This window comes from Chroicocephalus ridibundus, chromosome 9 (genome assembly GCF_963924245.1).
Source record: "Chroicocephalus ridibundus chromosome 9, bChrRid1.1, whole genome shotgun sequence".
In the NCBI taxonomy this organism is placed as follows: Eukaryota; Metazoa; Chordata; class Aves; order Charadriiformes; family Laridae; genus Chroicocephalus; species Chroicocephalus ridibundus.
The window spans coordinates 16170600-16191818 of record NC_086292.1 but is presented as its reverse complement, the minus strand read 5'-3'; the positions used below and the strand labels follow the sequence as shown (position 1 = coordinate 16191818).

The following is a 21219-nucleotide window of genomic DNA, read 5'->3' as shown; positions in this document are numbered from 1 at the left end:
TGTAATAAGGTGTTAACAAGCTGCTAGCTGGTTTATTGTTATTATTGATTTAAGGTGTTAAGACTTTAATATAATCATACACAATGAATAATATTAAGAGATTAGTTTAAAACCATATAAGCCATTAAATGCAAAATAAAAAGCAAAACCTTCTAGAAATTTCCAGTGTATTCTGGCACAGGTATTCTGTCCTTGGTTATTTTGCCTACATTGCTGGATCTGGCTTTTTCAAATAGGTCTTTTTTTTCTTGCTATTCTTTCACTCAGAGTGGTAATGCAGAACACGCTACTCTGAAATTGTAGATTCTGGGTTTCACCCCTGATTCCCCCTTCATTTCTTTGTATGATGAAGGAAGAGGCAGAGCAAGACTAAGTGTGACTTAAGGCTGCATGGTGGGTTGAGAAAAGTAGAGAGGTTTTTGAATGCAGAAAACGAAGTACAATGCAACATACAATCTGGCGGTTCATTAACAAGGAAGGACATGACATTAACGACTAGAAATAGATGAACTAATACACTTTTTTAAAAAATTCCTCTTCAATGTGGCGCATAGAGGAAAGAAATTATCACAATTGGTGAGTAAGGGGACTACGGCCTGGACGCCCCCACCAGCCGCCAGGGCATTCCACACAAGTGCTTTGTGAAGAGCCAGCCGGAGCAGCAGCGATCGGACTGTTCCTCAGCCCTGCGGCAGGGTTGTGAGGAGGGACCCTCGGCCTCGCAGCCACCGCCGACGAACAGACCGGGTTCCCCCGGAACTACAGCTCCCGGCAGGCCCCGCGCACGGCGGACGGAGGTCTCCGCCCCGCGCTCGCCATTTCCGCCAGCGCCGGCCACGTGATGGTGTCCCTCCCAAGATGGCGGACAACCTGCCCTCCGAGTTCGATGTGGTGGTGATAGGGACCGGTAGGAGACGGCGCAGCGGCGGGTCGCGCCGGGGCGGGGAACGCGGGAGGCAGCGTCGGAGATGCTGGGCGGGTGGTGTCAAGGCGGCGGTGCTTGAGAGGGGGCAGAGCTGAGGGCGGCGGGGGAGGGCGTGCCGGGGGTCTGCCGAGGGCACCTGTGTGCGCAGCGCTGCCTCAGTGCCCGGAGGACTCGTAGGCCGCTCTAGTGTTGCTGCTAAGACTTAGATGTCAAGATTTGCTTAGAAACAGAGGTGGCACGGAGGTACGTGTGGTGCGGGGCTTTGACTAGGAGGGGGGTCGCCATGCAGGCCGTCCCCGTGAGCGGGGAGCCGGTCAGGCACACCTCCTGCCCCTGCGCTTCTGAGAGCATGTCTGATCCTGCCGCCCTTGGCAGCCCCTTTCCCCCAAATACCCTCCTGTGGTCAAGTTTACTTTTGTGCAGTGTAAATAGTTCTGAAGAGCTAAATTCAGTGTTGTTGCAGTATATATGGTATATGCTCATAATACTTTTTTTTTTTCTTTTGTATTCTTTATCTCTTAAAAGTTTTTCCCAGTCTTTATGCCTGCTTACAAATAACCCAAAACACTTCTTTTTGTTTTTTGAGGTGCTCCTCATTAAAGTCTATTTCTCAGTATACGAACAAACGTAAGGTTGAATGATTGCACATATCAGAGACTTAACTCTGAACTTTCTGGAACTGCCTGTGCTTTCTGTATTCTGCAAAAGTTCATCCTGTTTCCTGTTCAGGTGAATAATGATGGATCTTGAATATCTCACTGAAACATACAACACTGTAACTACAAGACAAATTTTAGAATTGTCTGTCAGAACTAAGATGCTTGCTGCTTTCATATCATAATAATCTTTAAATATTGAAATAGATTTCTGTTTTCTAGAACCCAGTGATAGTGGCCTGGTTCGAACCGGTCTTGATAAACACCCCACCTTAAATTCAGTATTGAGCTCTAGTCTTAAAATGTTCAAAATGCATTACTGTTTGTAGGTCCCAAATTTACACTCAAATTTTGTTTGCGTGTATGAAGACCTCCCTTTGTCAGCTCAGGGTGTTAGCTGGAGCACAAAAGAGAAGACACTTAAAAATGTTACTGTTTTCCATGTGAAATCAGGAGCTGTGTTTTTGGAGTTCACTAATTTGTCAATTTGTGTCCTCCAAATTTAAGACTACTTTTCTAGCAATTTGGAGTAGAATGAGTGAGTTTCTTAATGTAATTGCTGTTTTCAGTGTTTACCAGGAAAAGTAATCCCCTTACAACATAAGCATAATTGGTCAAAAGATTTCTGATTTAGTTCTGAAGTTTGTAAGAGATTCTAAGAACATATTGTCCCCATTGTTGACCATAACTCTAATTAAAATGCAAAATTAAGATCCTTGAGCAAATTAAGAGATCTCTTCTGTGTTCTTAACCCACTAAGAACTAGTGAATTTGACATTTTCATGTGTATTCAGATTTGCGAATATTTTGGGTGTAGGAGAAGAATGGTTCAATGAAAAGCTAAAGTACCAAACTAAACAGGCAAAATATTAAAAATTGCATAAATTCTGTGATTTTTGAGGATAATTCATTCTTTACTGACATGAGAAAAATAGTATTTATGTAGGTGATGCAGTAGTGTAGAAAATTGAAGGAAACTCATAGGTTTATAAAATTAATGTTATTAGGCTTTTTTAGCTATTTTAGCTAGTAAGGAAAGTAGAAGGTGAAAACAGTAGTAGGAGTAGCTAGTCTAGCTACTGAGGAAGCTAGTGAAGATGTTAACCTCTTTAAAAGAGCTGAATATAACTTACACAAATAAGATTTCATCTTTTCATAATTCCAATGGAAGAGTAAAAACCTGCCACCAAATTTTCCTTCTGGAGCTTTTGTAATTTTTAATGAAGGTAGAATGTAACTGAGCTTGCTCTGGCCGCCCTTGTGCTGAGGGGCCTCACAGGCCAGAGCAGGCCAAGGGAATCGCTCCGGTGGTGGCAGCCTGTTCTTGTGTGATGTCTTTCGTGGCCCATGATATGTTGTGCTTGGTGGATGTGTGTGTTAAATAACAACAGGCTGCTCACTGTGGAGGGGTGGTGGTTGGGGGTAGGATGTCACAGACGGAAGGGATTGTGCATGCCCAGACGCGCTATTAGAAGAGCTCACCTGTAACTGGCAGTTCAGCAGCAGCAAAGGCACTTTTGGCTGAACTGTCTGTGCCAGTTAGAGTTGGTTACACAGCAGCCATCAAATATGATCTTCCCTGCTTTGGAATGATCGTGTAATATTAGGGATTTGATGTTGGAGGAAGGAAATTCTTTGAGCTAAATTATTCCTCTGAAATACTGCTGTATTTGGTGGTGTGGATTTGTATTAAAGGATGCGTTTTTTCCCCACCTGTAGGGAGTGCTGCTGTAAATCATTTCAGGATTTTCAGAATTCTGCATTTTAGGAATTATTTTGGGTTTTTTTGCATTCCTTTTTACTGAGAACATACATAAATGGTGACTAACACTGTTGACTGATTGTTTTGGGTTTTTTTTTAATCCGTATTAAAATACTCATGGAAGATGTTCCAAGTAAAAATTTTTGTCTGTCTTTTCTTCTGGGAAATGACTCCCAAGGGAATATCTTAGCTTCGTCTTTAACTCTCTATTTTCAAATGTTGTAACCAGTACTGAGTGTACCTATGGATATTTAATTGTCATATTGTAATAACTAGAATGTTTGTGTTAATGATCTTTTTAACTGCATAGGAGTAATTGCATTCTTTTCTGCATATATGGCCTTTTTCTGGCTTTATAATTTGTGCTTCTGTTAATTTTAGTAATTAGATTGAGTGGTAACATTAAATTTGAATTTGTTTTTATTTCAGGCTCATTTAACTGTTTCCCTGTAGTAAGCTTAATGAAAATAGAACCTCACACTAAATTTTAGTCATCAGTGCTCCATTTAATGCTTAGATTCAATTACTTCCGTCAGTATTTCTATGAAAAAAGTAAATTTGCGTATTGAAGAAACTACTTTTCCTTAAACCAGATTAAACATTTTCTTGGTGTGGGCAAGTTTAGAGGAAGATGGATGTGTAATACAAAAATAATAGTCCTGGTGGGTTCAGCAGCAAAAGTTCACTACTATCATGGAATTTATATCCATAGTTCTAAAGAAAACTAGATTATCGTATGATATAAAACTGATGGGCATATTTTGAAGTTTTCGATGGCAACACAATATGAGAATTAAAGCTGTTATGACATTGTTCTTTTGTTCTACTCCCTTTTTTGTTGCAGCATTGAAGTAACTTTTTCCTGTTCCTCTCTCCCGCGCCCTGGCCTCTCGTATCCCTATTTTCTTGCTTTTTGAGTATAGTCAAGTTACCTACGAACCAAAACCAAATAGATTTATTGGATGATTCTCTGCCAAAGCAGATATTATGCAATATCATCAATCCACAGAGCAGTTCTAGTATTTTGGAAGGTCTGCTCTTTGGAAAGTGATGTTCAGTGATTTTTATTTGTCTAAAAGAAAGATCTAGATTTGGAGGTATGATGCTTGCTTGAGGAGTTCAAGGTGGGCATTAGTCATTTTCATTTCAGTGAGTTCATTATTGATAAACTTTTGTGGGGTCAACTTGTAAATTAGCACAGACATTAACATGGTAGTACATTTATAGCGAGAGAAAACATTATGAGTTCTTTGATAAATATTTATCTCAAAAAACCAGGCATCTATTTGGGAGTGACACAGAGCTAGGAGTCAATGGCAGGGCTTTTGTTTTTAGGCAGTTGTCATGAAAATTCATAGGCAAAACATTTAGCAATGTTGAATTTATGTCAGAAAACACTAAGTGCAAAGATTTGAAACATGACTGTGCATATTTATAAGTGGTGTGGCTAAGGATGCAGGGTCATCCTTAATCTTTGAATTTCTTCAGTTGATTGGACTATATTCAGTCTTAATTTCTTAAACTTGTCTCTGATACTCCAGAAGGCCTGTATTAACTGCTGGTGAAGTTGTAAAATAAAGGATACCGCTCTTTAAAAAGTGGTTGTATTCACAAGTTTGTCTGCCAGTAGTTCTAATTTTTTTCTAAAAAGGAGTTATTCTTTGTAAAAGCAGTCACAGTAAATTTTCTAGTTCTATGCAATTTTCTTTCCATTCTGGTTTTCAGTGGTTATAAATAACACATGAAATGACTTTCAAGGTAGAAAGCAGGAATCCATTTTGAAATATTCTATAAAATAAAGAGTGATTTATGGTTTCATATGATTTTGGCTGAAAGCACTCGGGCTTTGCCAGGTCATCAAAGTCCTGTCAGGAGAATCTATTATTTATTGTTCAATATGCTGGGAGTGGTGTAAGTACTTTGTTTGTCTTATGTAAGTATAGTGTTAGGAAAAATCACTTCCAGATACTAATACAATTTTTTAAAATATACCATGAAAAACCAACCTAAATATTATAGATGTGAACGATGAAGTTTACATTGAAGATTGATTTTTTTTAAAAAAATAGAATAATGAATAATTTCTAATTTTTTATTGTTGCAGGATGTTTTTAGGGTGATATTTTTAGAATGTGCCTGAAATGTTTTCTAATACATCATCTGGGCTGATATTTTGGTTACATTGTGTTATATAAGTATACAGTCTTCAGTTTACATCGGCAGCTATTCCAACAAAAGCTAGATGGAAAACCAGCTGAAGATGGGTATTTTTTGATGTCAGTTGTTCTTGTGGACTGTAGAGTGGCACTTAATGTTGGTGTCTGGAAGGAGGAAACAGGCCCATATTATTATTATAATTTGTAAATAAGTCACTACCTGTCCATGTAAAAGTCAAACCAAATGAACACTGACTCACAGTTTTTGCTTCACCTCCCCTTTTATTTTATTTTTTTAGTATTCTCCAAGTGTATTTTACTGACTTTTTTTAACCTGACTAAAATAGAGGGGTTGTTTTCTGGCATGCCTTCTATTCTGAGTTTTTTTGTGTAGCAGACGTGCTGTGACAGCCTTCTTGGAGGCTTGGACTCCCACTGATATCTCAGATAGGATTCTTTCCCAAATACTGTGAAATGTCCCTTGCTGCTCTTGTAAGAAAACTCATTATTTTGTGAATCGTTTGTTGTCCTTCTCAGCCTGTTAGTGTTCTTCAGGTTTTCCAGGTTATATTGCTGATCTTACAAAATAAGAGACTGTAGTCCTTCTGTGATCCTACTGTGAAAAATATTCAATAGGTCATCTGCATATCAAGGTGAAAAACTCCTTCAGAAAAAAGTCTTAGCAAGGTACTTTGAAATTCTGGTCTGAATCAGGAGTAATCGAAAAGACATTTGTCTATCCCCAGCAGAAAATATCATTCCACTGTCTGGAGAATGGTCATAAAGCTGGGAATTCAATCTTTCTATGACAAGACTTCCTAAGTCACTGGTGCACTGAGGTTGCTCTAGAGCCAACCAAAGCATTTTGTAAGAACCTCTGTTGGTACATAGATAACTATATGGAATTACTAATGTAGGAGAAGGAACTTTTTACTTGTGACTCTTTCCTTGACCATTTATAATTTATTTGTCTTAATGGGTTGTCATTTCTGTGCCACCAGTATACTCTGTAATGCAGAAGTATCTTTTGATATTATTCTGCAGTACAAACATATAATAAAATGAATCAAACCTATTATCAAGTTTAATTAGCTGGTTTTAACTTAAAATATTATATACAAAAAGTAGTTCAACTTTGTGATTGTTACAAAATGCCTTTCAAGTTCTACATATACCGAAAACATACTACAATGATTGTGTAGTGCTTAGAAGTTTGGATACAAACAAAATTTATTGCAGTTGGTCAACTGTCTGACTCCAGAAGATTGTTCTGAAATTGTCTGTGTTCCAGCATTTTTAATATATTTTCCTTCAACATTTTGTATTATGAAAACGCCACTTGTGATTTATTTAGTAGATACAGTGAAGCAAATTAAACATTTAAACCTTTTCAAGATGAAGCTTGTGTAATTCGGTAAAAGCTTATCAGCTGGATGACTGGGAAGTAGTTTACAGTGAACAACGCAGGAACCAAGATGCTTCCACAGGTGAAGTTTAGTTTATAAATTGCTTGGGGCAGTGAATGTATCCATTAAAAGTCACTTGAAGAGGTAGTGCATCACTATAGTATTATGTATAGCCACTAATCAGAAGAGACACAATGTGTAAGCCAGAAATTAATTTTTGATTACACAGAGGTGAGTTATAACTTTTCGTTATTTTGTAAAGCTTTTAAAATTGGTTGGCTTTTAAAGCTGAAGAAAAGAGTTTTCTAGTTTAGCAGTTATCTCTAATTTTTGTTTTGCTGTGTTGAAACCAAAAGTAGAATTGGTATCTGGAGAACTGTAAATGTGTAGCTAATTCCTCTAGTTCTTGCTTGTTTACTTGTATAACACATTATTCATGAAAATGAAAGTATGGCTGATTTTGCTTCATGGGCAAGGTCTAAAAATTCATGTAACGGACATTTTCTTAGAATCATAAAATAGTTTGGGTTGGAAGGAACCTTTAAAGGCCATCTAGTCCAACCCCCCTGCAATGAGCAGGGACATCTTCAACTAGATCAGGTTGCTCAGAGCCCCGTCCAGCCTGACCTGGAATGTTTACTGGGATGGGGCATCTACCACCTCTCTGGGCAACCTGGGCCAGTGTTTCACCATCCTCATTGTAAAAACATTCTTCCTTCTATCTAGTCTCAACCTTCCCTCTTCTAGTTTTAAGCCGTTACCCCTTGTCCTACTGCAACAGGCCGTGCTAAATGTCTGTCCCCATCTTTCCTGTAGGCCCCCTTTCAGTACTTCAAGGCTGCAAGAAGGTCTGCCTGCAGCCTTCTCTTCTCCAGGGTGAACAATCCCAGCTCTCCCAGCCTGTCCTCATAGCAGAGGTGCTCCAGCCCTCGGATCATCTTGTGGCCCCCTCTGAACTTGCTCCAGCAGGTCAGAGGTTGCTGGAAACAAGCAGATGTAAACCTCAAGGTCAGCTTGCAGCAGCCGCATCTCTAAGATTTATTGAGATTAATCTGCCTCTTATGTATCCAAGAAGGCTATACTAGAGATAGTGCTTACACAGCTGGCAGTGAAAACTAGTGTTATCAAAAGTGGACTGTATTCTTCATCATAAGATTGTCATGAACCTAGTGTTTATACTGTCCGCTTGTTGGGGTATTTCATTCTGGTGCTGCAACTGTTTTTGATGTAGTCGTGGAATCTCTTGCAGCATTTTCCAATGCATTATGCAGACAGCCAGAGAAACACAAAAGTTTGTAGGACTAACTTCAGTTTTTACATGCTGAAGTGAGCCACGCCACCACGTTTGTTAGTCTAATTAGAGCCAGCTTGTTAGGATTTAATCTGCTTGCCTTTTGTTTTTTTTTTTTTCAGTATCTTTCCAACAGGATCCCAGAAGTCTAAACACAGAAGGGCAAGTATCTAGTCAGCACTCTTCCTGGATCGGTACCAGAAAGACTTAGAAGTTGGTTCACTTTGACTTTGCACTTGTGTTTCAGTGATGTAGTGTCACGGGTTCATGCGAATGCATCGCTTTCTGGATAGATGTCAAGAAGTGACTATGAAATTCTACCTATTAGAACATGTTAGTGTCCCAGAGATCACTCATGAGTAAAATCACTGATTTTATACTTATTTTTATATCTGTCTGCAGATGTATGTCCTACTTCATTGAAATTTTAAATTAATGTTTTCTTGAGAAGGCCAGAGAGGCTAATTTACTTAATACTGTGTCTGACAAAGGGAGGTTAGTAACTGGAGACAAGAAGGCAGTGGCTTTAAGAAGTGATGATACAAGTTTCAACTGGTGTTAATCAGTCCTCCTTCATGAAGGAAAACTTTTTATCTTTGTTTTTCCTGATAAGAGAAAGGAGGTGCAGGACAATTTTACATAATGCAAATACTGCATGTATAAGCATTCTGAAAGGGGATGTGAAAGGGCCAGGAAGCACAGAAGGTGTTATACTTCTTGATAACAAGCACTGCTAGTTATTAATTGATTCTGCCTCAAATATGAAGAACATCCGAGGCAGAATATTAAATTGATACAATAATTAAATAGACTCCTTCTTTCTCTACATAAATCCATTTTATGCTGCCAGATGTTTATGTATAACATACTGAAGTCCGGATCTGTTGCTGCTTTCTTGTGGTTGGATCATGCGAATCCTATTCAGACTTCTTATTTCCTGCTAATACCATTGGAAATCTAAAAGCTTCCTGATTCGGAACCTTATTTGAGAAAATGTTCTTTTGTGGTAGACCTTTTCATTTCAGATAATGAAAAATGAGGGGTGTGCTGTGTTTCACAGTAAATAATATGCATAATAGCTTATTAGGAGAATATTGGTTGCTGTTAGTTATACCAGAGGGCAGATCTTTTGATCTTTTGATGATTCAGTAATTTGATTACTGATTTTGATAGCAGTACAATCATGGAATTATTTTTTTATCATCTGAAAGGAAATGTAGATTCTCATTTAGATCTTCCTGTTATTTGATCCATGTTACTGGATCCAAACCATTTCTCAACTGCCTGTTTAAAACCATTAAATGTTATGAGTGACACAGGTTATTGTGCTAAGTCCTTCATCCTTTAAGCTGGCAAAACAGAGGCTGACGGTTCCCCAAGAGGGATGAGTGGCAGGAAGTGTTAGAATAATCCTTCATGAGAAAACCAGCTTAGAGATACCCAGCTTTATTTACTCGTTAGGCATAAGTGAAACTTCAGAATCAGTATTGGGGATATAGCCTTTCCCCTGCAATCACTTGAATTCTGTAATAAGCCATTATCTTCGAACCAACTGTGAGTGAGAAGTTCTGGAATCTGCTCTGCCCTGTAGCTACAGTCTGGACACATTTCAAAATTGGAATATAATCCATTTTAGAATTTTTGACAAATCAAAGTTCAGAGTAGGAAACTGTTTCCAAACAGGAACAATTTTAAAAACGAATGTATTTCTCTGTTATTGCATAATCTGAAGGGGACCTATTTTGCACAACTATGTGAGCATCCTAGGAGATAGTTCAGCTTCACATGCCATCATTAAATAAATCTCTGCTATTTCTCTAAGGAGGCCTTTCCAACTTAGCTGTTTTTTTCTTGGGTAGAGAGAGACTATCTGTAAGTATAATCTATACTTATATTATAATGGTCTGTTTACCAGAGCATTTTTCCTTGGAAAAGACTTTTGTACAGTAACCATCATGCAGTCCAGATCACGTGTAGGTGTAACTTGCATTTGATGAAGCTACCTATTTTTCATGTGGTCTTATTTCTGCTAGAGAATTGAATTCAGAAACTGGTGCCAAGCCACAGTCTTATTTCTTTGGTTTACCAGGGTTTTGTCACATAAGAATAAATGGTGTCTTGCTCCATCAAGTTGTGCTGAGAGCCTCTCCAAAAGCTAAAAAGCATGGGCCTTGCCTTTCTTACACTTGCTTATTCTGTTGCCAGTGGGTATTTGGGGGGCCACAGTATCTTGGAAGCAAAGAGTTGGTGAAGAAAATTGATGCCAGCTTTCAAGAGTGAGGAAGCTAATTCAGGGACCAATTTCATCCAAGGTTAATGGAAGAACAGACCTCCAACACAGCATCAATTGGATCAAGCTTAAGGCAATCAGTTATGCCCTAGTAGCTATAACTCCAGTCCTGGTCAGCCAGGCAGCACTGGTGATGTTTTACAACACTTTCTCAGTGGCTTTTATCAATAAGGAAGGAGAAACAAGTTTCTCAGTTCTATTTCCAGAGTAATATTCTCTATGCCCAAATGAAGGAAAGAAAACCTTTTTCGGGAGCTACAAACAAAATAGTAGTTGTAGATTCTATTCCAGATAGTTTATAGACAGAGAGAAATGAAACGGATATATAAACACTTTCAGAGGACAGCTGAATGTGGAGTTGCTTTCACATGATAAGGCTGTGCATCCAGAATCTTGTGACAGTCCTGAAGTGCGTACTGCAGTTACATATTTTCTCATTGTCTCTTTGTTCAGAATGGCCTGCGTTTTGAGTTCTTAAAAAAAAATAAAAATCAAAGACTATAGGCCTTTCTAGGCTGTGAAACAAATGTCGCAGGAACTGATGCAATTGTTCATCCCTCTTTTACCCCCAGAGATGAATTCTATGATAAGCCTTCGCTTGCCGTGGAAGTTCAGCAATGCAAAACTACTGCAAATTTTTCTTTTTTATCAATTCATAAAGAGATTTTCTGTTTTTAATCCATCAAAATAGTAAGTGTTAAAACTGAAAAATTTGCAGGGAAGTTGTATCTATCCTCCTGGAAAATTTGTCATGCCTGTCTTAAACCTCCTTCCTTATATTGTTACAAACAATACCATTGGAATGTCAGCAGAACCATGGAACTGGTCTGCCAAAACCTGTCTTATTTATTTCATGTGGAAGGAGGTCAGGAGTGGCCAAAGATAAGGGTAGAGAGGTTGAACCACTTTATCTTGATGGTTGTGTTTGCCTTTGCTGCCATAGTTCATGAAACTATGATCTTGTGTATCTAAGTCCCACTGTGTGTTTCTAAACTGCATTTCACATTCTAGAATTATTAAAGACTAGCTCAACCATTTAAAATGATTTGTTCCTGTCTCTCTGCATGCTAAATTGTACTTAATGTCCCATTAAAGTCTAATAGCTGCTTACTGTAGGTAAACTAAAACTGGTACTGCACTACCTCTAAGGTAACCTTTAACATATTGCATTATGTGTCTTAAATGCCAGTCATCAGGTTGACAACATGCTGATCTCTTACTCCTTTGTGAAGGCAGTATTCTCTCTGAAGAAACAGACATCTGCAGATGTGAAATCCTCATGAAGATGATGTTTGGTGTGAAGCTAGCCAAAGAAGTTTGTGCCTTACCACACCTGCTTTTTCCAGTTCCAGTTCCGTCTCTGTTCAGCTGGCTGTACTAGCTATACTACTAGTGCTGCTTCTGGTGCTGTGCTGTAAATCAGATCAGTGAAACACTCCTTTCACTTTGTTTAATCTCGTCCCTTAATTGAATATGTAGCCTAAGTGTCTCTTAATACCAGTCCTTTAGAATTTTAATCGCTTTTACTGAATTACCTGATTAAACAGCCAATACATCATTTAAAAAGAGATTTCAGCAAAGCTAGTGCCATAGAGCATTCTAGATAGCGAGCTATGCATCTTTTCTGAATCTAGTCAGAAATCCAAGTCATCTAACTGTGCATGTAAAAATCTGGTGCGTGGGAGTAGAAGTTAGAGAACAGCCTCGTTTTTTTTATTAAACTTCGAATTGCGATAATGTGCCATTTCAAGCAGGTATTGCTGGTAGAGAAATATCACTAGCCTTTTGTTTTGTTGTTTTGGTTTTTTTTTTTTTTACTACATATCTTTTCTAAATATAATGTAAACATACTGACTTGACAGAGTGTGATTGCATGATGATGGGCTACGAAGATGATCAAGGGAATGGAGCACTTCTCTTATGAGGAAAGGCTGAGAGACCTGGGTCTGTTTAGCCTGGAGAAGAGAAGACTGAGAGGGGATCTCATCAATGCTTATAAATATCTAAAGGGCGGATGTCAAGACAACGGGGTCAGACTTCTTTCAGTGGTGCCCAGCAACAAGACAAGGGGCAACGAGCACAAGCTGCAAGACAGGAAATTCCATCTGAACATGAGGAAAAACTTGTTTACTTTGAGGGTGGCAGAGCACTGGAACAGGCTGCCCAGAGAGGTGGTGGAGTCTCCTCTGTAGATATTCAAAACCTCCCTGGATGTGTTCCTGTCCAACCTGCTCTGGGGAACCTGCTTTGGCAGGGGGCTTGGACTAGATGATCTCTAGAGGTCCCTTCCAACCCCTATCATTCTGTGATTCTGTGTTTCGATGTGGGAGATTTTGATAGGGATACCACTTTAAGGACAACCATCTCGCATTCTTTCCCTCCCTAACATTACCCTTAAATGTGAAGTGAAAGTACACCTGCACTGTCAGTTTAAATTCCCTGTTTACACTCAGGTCTTGGTCTGTATGCAGAATACTGAGTGTGCTCCTGGGCGCTCTTGGAGCAAACCAATTAGTTCAATCAGAAACAAAGTCCAAATACAGTTCTGAGACCGTTCAGACTAGAGATGTTTGCCAACAGGTGATACGGAGGAGACAGCACTGTTCAGGACTCTGTGTGCCATACACACTTGTTTAATGCCATCCCAACAGGTTTATACCATTTTACTTCCCAGTGCATCCTTGGGCAACATACCAGGGCATGCAGCATTTACCATAAATTTCTTCATTTTAAAACATCATTTTAATGGGTTGTTACACAGTCTTCAGATTATGTCAGACACTTTGAAGTGAACAAAAATACATAAAAATGCCCTCAGATAATACCTGTCTGTATCAGGAGTGATACAGTTACAGAGCATCCCATTAAAATCTGGGTATTCTTGTGCTTGCAAGTGCTCAATCTGTTTATGATAACAAGGTGTCTAGGGAAGGCGCTGGTGGCAAGCTTTAACTCGGGAGTAGTAGGGTTTGCAAGTGATATGTGCCATACAATTATTTAAAAAAAAAAAAAGTGTGATTCCGGAGGATTATAGCAAAATGTTAATGAACAGAAATTAGTGTTCATGATTTTAGTAGCATGAGAGTATTAAGAATTTCAGTGACTCACATTGTAATCTTTCATTTGAACTGCCTGTTTCTGACCATGTTCTAACTTTAGTTCATTTTTTAATCCATCTGAGCATACTAAGTTCTAAAAATTGCATGTGTCCTTTCAGGTTTGCCTGAATCTATTATTGCAGCAGCATGTGCCAGAAGTGGCCAAAGAGTTCTTCATGTTGATTCGTAAGTTATGCCAATAATTTCCCTTTTTAAGAGTTAAACTGTCTAGAACTATATCTGTGTCTATGTCAGTGTGCCCTTCAGCACTTGTGTTTTGTGTTCATCTGGTATCAAGTGATCTTACGCTTCTGTCTCTAACTTAATTTTTGGGGTGTTATTTCCATCAATAGAACGGGCAATTTTTGCATGCTAGCTCAGTAATTTGGAACATAAGTGATGTGGTCAGGGATGCTGTTGATGGCTCCTCCTTTTGTACAGACGAGAATGGTTACAGGTTTAGTGCCGCTCATTATCATTCCTGACAGTAAATATCCCGTTGTGGTTTTGTGGGAATTTTTACCTGGACCATTATCATTTAATGACAAAACGTTTTACCAGTATCTCATTTGTATCAGTTCTCAATGCCTAGAGAAGTTAATGCAAGTATTTTTGCATTTTAATTGTTATCAGAATGAAGCCGAGTGAAATCTGGCTGATAAGGCAGGAGATGAACACAGTACTCTTCTTTGTTTGCTGTGTTCTCTCTATCCTATGCTAAATCAGTTTGGAAGAAGAGTACAGAATACCACTGAAATCAGTTCATTCAAAACGTACGTTGAACTTTCAAATAGAAGGATTTGCTCATGCACTGGGAGTAGCATATTCATTGCAACCTTGTAGGAGAGTAACATTTCATTTTACTTCTCTTTACCAATTAGCCAAAGTTAATTTTTTTTAATAAACTGTAACTGTACACTACAATGCACACTGTTTTTTAGAAGAAGGTAGGAACTTTGAACCGTGGCTTATTTGTACACCTTCACAGCAAAATTCAGTAGCATGACCCAAGTCTAGAGCTCTGGTTTCTGAGGCGAGCTTGAGATCAAATGCTGGAGCCTCAGCTGACCAAGACAACCTCTAAAATACTGCCCTCTCCCATCTAGCACTTTAAAACTATAATTTTCTCATAACTCTTTTGAGACGATCAATCATTGTTAAGCAGCTTTTGAGGCTGCTTTACTGTCTTGTGTTTTTCTAGAAGGTAACAAATGCAATATATTTCATGAGATTTCTGTGCTAGACACCTGCCCTCTGCCTGCTGTAGTTCATTATGTGAGAGCAAGGTATGATTATACACATACGTTTTTTTTTTTGTTTTTCTTGTCAGCATTGTCACTGATCTTGATTGTAGCTGGCTCCTGTCTCCTTGCTACTTTTTCAGTCCCATTGTTACTGCACTTACGCAATTTGCTGGGCTAATACGGTTTTGGGAGAGGGTCATAAGAGGAAGCAAGGGCTACCTAAGTAGCTGCTGCTAAATGTTGTCATAGTAGGCCAAAATGTGTAATAATTTTCTAAGGTTAACCAAATTTCTGCATTTCAGCTGTGGTAAATATTTGTGCATGCAACCAAAGTGGATAATTTGGTAAAATTTCATCTGAAGTGTGTGGGTGGCTAGTACCTTACATGTTAACTGTTAATAACCAGTAAAAGTCTATGTGGACACAAGTTTCAGGCAACCTGTTATCTCTTCTCTAGCTGATACCTGCTGGATTTCGGCAGAGAAGTGTGACAGGTGGTTTTGAGGTGGTAGTAGCGGCAAGAGTGCTTGAGCGTGGATGCTCTGATTGTTAGTACTTGTACACCAAAAATTACAAGGTTGGCATAGTGTTTTATTTTTACATCATGTTTTTGAGCTCTTGCCTTTCTATGAAAATTCCTGTGATAGGCACCTGTGTGTTCAGCACCTAGGTTTAGAGACTTTTCCCGCAGACACTATACATGTTTTCAGTTTTTATTGCGTCTTGCACCAAGACCTTAAAAAGGATGTGCTTTCAGCTGTTCATTTTCTCTGAACATCATCGGTTCAAGATTAAATGTCTGTAATCTTTTTTGTCTACAGCCCTTCAAAGGACCCATTCATTTTTCATACATTTATTTCTAATTTGAAATCATACACAATTTCAAAATTTTCAAGACTAGCTCAGTAACTTGGTTGCATGAAATACGGTTTGCAATTGCTCAGTTTGCCATTATACTACCCGCAAAGTCTCTGGCTTCCTGTGTTGGACTGTAGTGAGGATGGGTGAGGCACTTCAGAGTCAGGAGTTTTTATCAATAGGAGGACATTTTGATTGAGAACTCGCTCATCCTAATGAATCTTCAGGCACTATGGACTACTGTCAGAACCTATGGAAAATTCCTAGAAACTGTAGGGAAGAAAGTCCTTAAATGGGCTAATATTCTAGTATTTTACGTCACAATGGCATAGTACACAGCAAGGCAGTACTTGATGCTCCGTATTTCATGTAACTAATGATTCAGTTGAAACAAAGACAGCTCTTAAGATTGTAGTAAACTTAAAGAAATATGCAACTACAAAGTAGTGATACTGCAATTACTATAAAGACCTCACGCATAATGTATAAGGGCATGTTAATTTCAAACATTTTGTACAGTAATTCTTAATTAGCTATTAGATTGCTGACCAAAATATTAAAATCCTTATCAGCAATAATAGTAAGCGACTGAAACTTCGAATTTTTTTTATTTTTTTCTATCCATGCCTATTTTTAGCTATGATGAAGAGCCTTTCAGAAAACTCACAGAAGCGGGCAATTAGAACTGTAGAATACAGCTTTTGTTTATTACTGTTTTCACTTAAATATGCTTATTTACATTCACACATGCTTTTGTTTTTATTGTGAAAATGAAGGCTTCCACATTTGATTCCTTTCTCCTATGGAGTTATTTTCTAACGCTACTGCAGGCTAAGGTCAGGGAAAGGTGTTCTTAACCAAGGTGTTCTTTGCTCATATTAATAGTTGCCATTTTAATTGGTGTGTGTGCTCACTGAGTCATGGTCTGGAATCCATATCTTGGCAAAAAAAATAGAAATGTTTATACTGTACAGCCCCTTCCCCATAAACAGGGAAGCATTTCAAGCCATCTGCTTTTCATGTTTAAGTTAATACTCTTGCAAAAAAAGCCTACCAAAACCAACAGAAAACCCCCACCCTGATGCCATTTGAATTTTAAGTGAAAAGTTAAGTCTAGAAAGCTCGGCAGAGATTAATCTGAATTAAAACATTTTAATTTTATTTTCTATATGTCTAATTTAATATACTAATTTCTAGATGAATTTTCAAATTTCATTTTACTGAGGTAACAGTATAATTTAAAATTCATCAACAAAAAATTTGTTTATATTCAGAACATCGCTTTTTAACAATATATGTTGTTCCCTTCTTGAAGGATCATGAGTTTAAATTTTTTTAGAGTATAAGAAAATAAGATTTGTGTTTACTGAAATGCCTGTTTGTGTTAGGTGTGCTATTTTGGTTAATCTTTTGTTCTCTACAAAGGTCTGAGTTAAGTTAGGCACAAAGTATAGAAAGCGTATATGGATAAAATCTTTGTTTACAGTTTGCTTGCACTCATTACCTTGTGTACAGCATTTTATTACTTTTAATCTCCAGCCATGTTTGCATTTATCATAATATACTGCATAGGTGATTATGGAAGATAGTTTTGAAGTGGCCTATTATAAAATACTAAGTTCTAAGTTTGATTTATAAACACTGTCCAAGCATCACCATCAACAGTAGCTAATCTTATTCAAAATAGTCACTTCACTGCAGTGTTGCCATAAATTCCTGTAGACGGATTTTAAACTAAAGTTAGCTTCTGCCAAACAGTAATTGAAGGAGCTCTATTTCTCTGTGCCAGCTATCTGTCTCAATAAACGTAAAATCTGTGGTTCTTTTCAGAGCGCTACATTTACTGTAGATATTAATGAGATGTTGACATGTGAAATTTCAAGGATATTTGTTAAGTGATTTAGAAAAGTAATTTGCAATTTAAAATGTGGAGATTGGCACTTAGTTTAAACTTGAAGTTGCTGAAGAAAGGTAGATCAAGACTAAAATTTGATTAATTGAGGTGAATATACTTCCCACACTAATTGCTTATGTGCATAGGACTTTTTCATGGTGGCTTGTCATGTTTTCTGCTTTTGGTCCTTTGCTTATTTGCTTTTTGTAATTACATATCTATATAGTTATGTACCAGTTTGGTTCTTGAGGATGGGGTAATTAAGAGGTAAGGTATGTTCAGCTACCTTTTGTACTTGATTTTCAGCATCTTGAATATAGCATTTGTAGACTGTAGTTTTATTTACCTTTCCATGTAGAGTTTAATTCAAAGGCAAAGGACTGTCAAGATGCAGGATTTTAACTCCTCTTTTGTGCCCAGCTTGCTCTGTCTGCTTCTTAAGTCTTGCTTTTTGGCACCTGTTGTCTTTCTTATGTTTTGACCTTACTTTGCCTGCAGAGTACTTGAGTGTTCCTTGTGTGCAAAATTCTGTTTTATTTGAGCGTCCAAAAGCACGCTGGGCACCCTTCCTGTACCCCCTCACCAAGATACCTGCTTTTGTAATTTGTTCCATTTCTTGCTAGACAATCTATTTCACTTCTTTCAGAACTTGTAAAATGCATACAGTAATACAACCCCTGTCTTCATATAGCCATCTTTTTGATCTTCAGGTCAATTTCTGGCAAGAAAAATAGAGGAATTCTTTAACTTCCAGTAAGGAAACTTTGGTTAAAAATTCTTAATTCTGGTGTCTTTTGACCTTTTTTGAAAAAGTTGTTTTTATTTTGTTCCAGGATTTGATCTCATAGCAAAGGTATTGGAGAGTAAAACATGGTCTCAGCTGGTCCATGATGATTACCTTTGGTCATGTTCATATCCCAGGATATAATGTAATGTTGTACAAGTGACTGCCACCATCACCCTTTTGTTGAGCTGAAGGATCTCAAGAGCCATTTGGGTTAAACCCTTCCTCTTGGCAGGCAAGAAAGCTTAGTCTACTTCTCATGCTCCAAAACACAATTACTATGCCAGAACGGGAATTTTTAATACAGGTGACTGTGTACTTAATAGGTAGCACATGAAACTTTATGGGTTAGAAATACAAGTCATTTTGTGTTCAGGTCCTTAAAATCGATGTGGCAGTAACTTCCTTTGCAAAAGACAGCTACTCTGATGGTTCGAGACTTCTTTCTGAAAGATCAAATGCAGGACAGACACATACAGGCAGCCCTTGGGAGCAATCATGAGGCGTCAGCAGCTTTTCTTCAGACATCATCAGCTCTGACTGTTACACCGTGGCTGTTATGGCATAGCACTGTGAAGGGCAATCTTAACAGGCATAGTCCATGAAATACCTTCTTGGTTCTTACTTACATTTTACTTGTGTATCTCGTGCTTTTTCAAATGTGTTCAATTTCTCAAATTGCAGTCTGTCTTCAAAAGGACATGTTAGGTATTCTCTTGGTTCAGATTCCAAGACTGTTAATTAGTTGGAAACAATTTGCAATTTCAGTGTTCTGAACTGGGTTTTACTAATACTTTCAAAGAACTTAAAGAAAAAAATGGTGTTAGTAACTGAGAAAAAAAAAAATCACAAAATAATGTAAGAGAAGAGAGAATTATGCTTTTTGCAGAGGTAAAACTATACTTGGGCTACATTTCCAAAACTTTGCAAAAATGGCTGTAGCAGTTCTGCTGTTAGCTCTGAGCTACAGATTCAAAATTTGAAAAATGTGAACTAAAAGCAGCAGTATTTTAAGTCATATGAAAATCCAGATAATACAGAAGTTTTGAGCAAATATCATCTAGGGAATAATGTCTGGTAGAAAAAGAAAATATCTGTGCTCTAACTAACTTGGTAGAAAAATTAATTTTAACTCTGCTGTTACACCGTCAAAATGTTTTGTGTTCTTTTTGGAGGATAATTGAATTATAACCCTAAAAAAAGGGAGAGAATATCTATCTTTGAAATTTGCTAACATAGCAAGAGAAGACAGGGGCTTATTCCTTGAGAGTTTTGGACAATATTTTAGCTTTAATTAGGCTTTGATCTTGACCATTATTTTAAGGAATTCCTCGGTTCATCTTCAGGGCAATTATAACAAAAATACTTGGTTACAAAGGTCTCCTAATTGTAAAACCATTAGTCAGCTCTTTTCAGAATTCCTCTTCAAGATTTTTACTAAAAGCTTTGCTCATTATATCAGTAATCATGTCTGGACTACCTTCTTTCTGTAGTGTTTTCAGATGAGAAAATTAAACAATCCTGATTCATCATGTAACGCAGGGTAAACTAATTAAAATTCCAGGAAAAAAAAATCTGGAAGTTGATGGTTGAAGAGAAGATTAATATTTGCAGTGGTGTAGCATAACTTGGGAAAGGTGCTCAGATGCCAGAGGAAAGGAAGGACAGCTGCGATTCATTTTCCATTTGAGAAAGGCCATACTGTCTTCTCGAAACTGATTGAGCTTCAGAACAGTGTTATGGAGTGCTTTGTTGAAAAGATTGATTCACATCAATAGTGGTTAAAAAGAAAAGCAGTTTCAAAGGAAAATCTACCTGATGAACGGAGGAATGTTTACATCAAAGATGTCTGACAGCTCACAAATAAACTTCTGTAACTTTCTGTGAAAATAGCATACTCATTTCTCTTACTGAAAGTTTTAATTTTAGATATCCTAAATATGCATTAATTTATATTGGTATAGGTTCAGGAAACCCAGTCCTAATTTTAGGCAGGTGTTTTCTGTGATTTCTGTGATCAATGGCCTTGCTTGCTCTGACGGCCAGATTGTATTCCATATTCAAGGAAACTTGCAACTAAAGCAGCAGATTCCCTTAAAAATAAATCTTCATGGCTGTGTTTTTTGGAAATCCCAGAAGTGGCAGATAATATATGGATACTGAACTTTTTATTCAGTGGAATCTTAAGAAGTAAGAAATTAACCTGCACCATTGACAGCTAAAACAGAGCTGGAGATTATCATTGCATGTAGCTATCAGTTAATGTTTTACAAATTGAAATCTGACAAGATCAGGCATTTAATATATTTCATCCTCATTGCTTTGTATCCTGTATGATGCCAAATAGCAGTACTTTTTAAGCCTTACCCAAGTCATTCACATAATGAGGTAAATATGAACTCCTTTTCATAGATGATTGGAGTTTGTGGTTGGTAACAGATGTGCAGATGGAGCTTTTCTGCTTAGAGTAACCAAATTGCAGGGTAGGCTGTGTGTTCTCTTAAAGTATGGACCCAGTCCTCCCAGTTCATGGCCTGAAACGCCATGTTCTGTTGTTGAAGCCACCTTAATTCAGTAAACGCAGGATTTTGTTGTCTTTGCAAAAGATGTCCTGTTTATGTTCTTCACTGTTGCCTTGCAGTAGCTGAAAGACTTTTTTAGGTCAGTTTCTAGTCAGGAGCAATTAGGCATTGTTTAGCAGACATCTGTCCTTCATATGCTAAGTAAGCAACGTGGTATAGAGCATCACCCTCTGGTACTGTAAAGGGGCTGACACTCTTAATGAAGTCTTTGTCAGTGCAGATAAGCCTTGTCAAAACCAGCCCATCTTAAACAGTAGAATCAAACATGAATTT

The 21219-nt window shown here is 37.9% G+C and overlaps 1 protein-coding gene across 1 annotated transcript in view; it reads left to right on the top strand.

Moving 5' to 3' along the window:
* The first annotated feature begins 709 nt into the window (after positions 1–709).
* CHM (CHM Rab escort protein) overlaps positions 710–21219 on the top strand; it is a 69552-nt gene continuing 49042 nt past the window's right edge. The window contains exons 1-2 of the mRNA XM_063346802.1: positions 710–907; positions 13704–13770. Of these exons, the coding sequence (XP_063202872.1) occupies positions 859–907; positions 13704–13770 (116 nt within the window). The 5' untranslated portion in view covers positions 710–858. The remainder of the gene's footprint in view (positions 908–13703; positions 13771–21219) is intronic.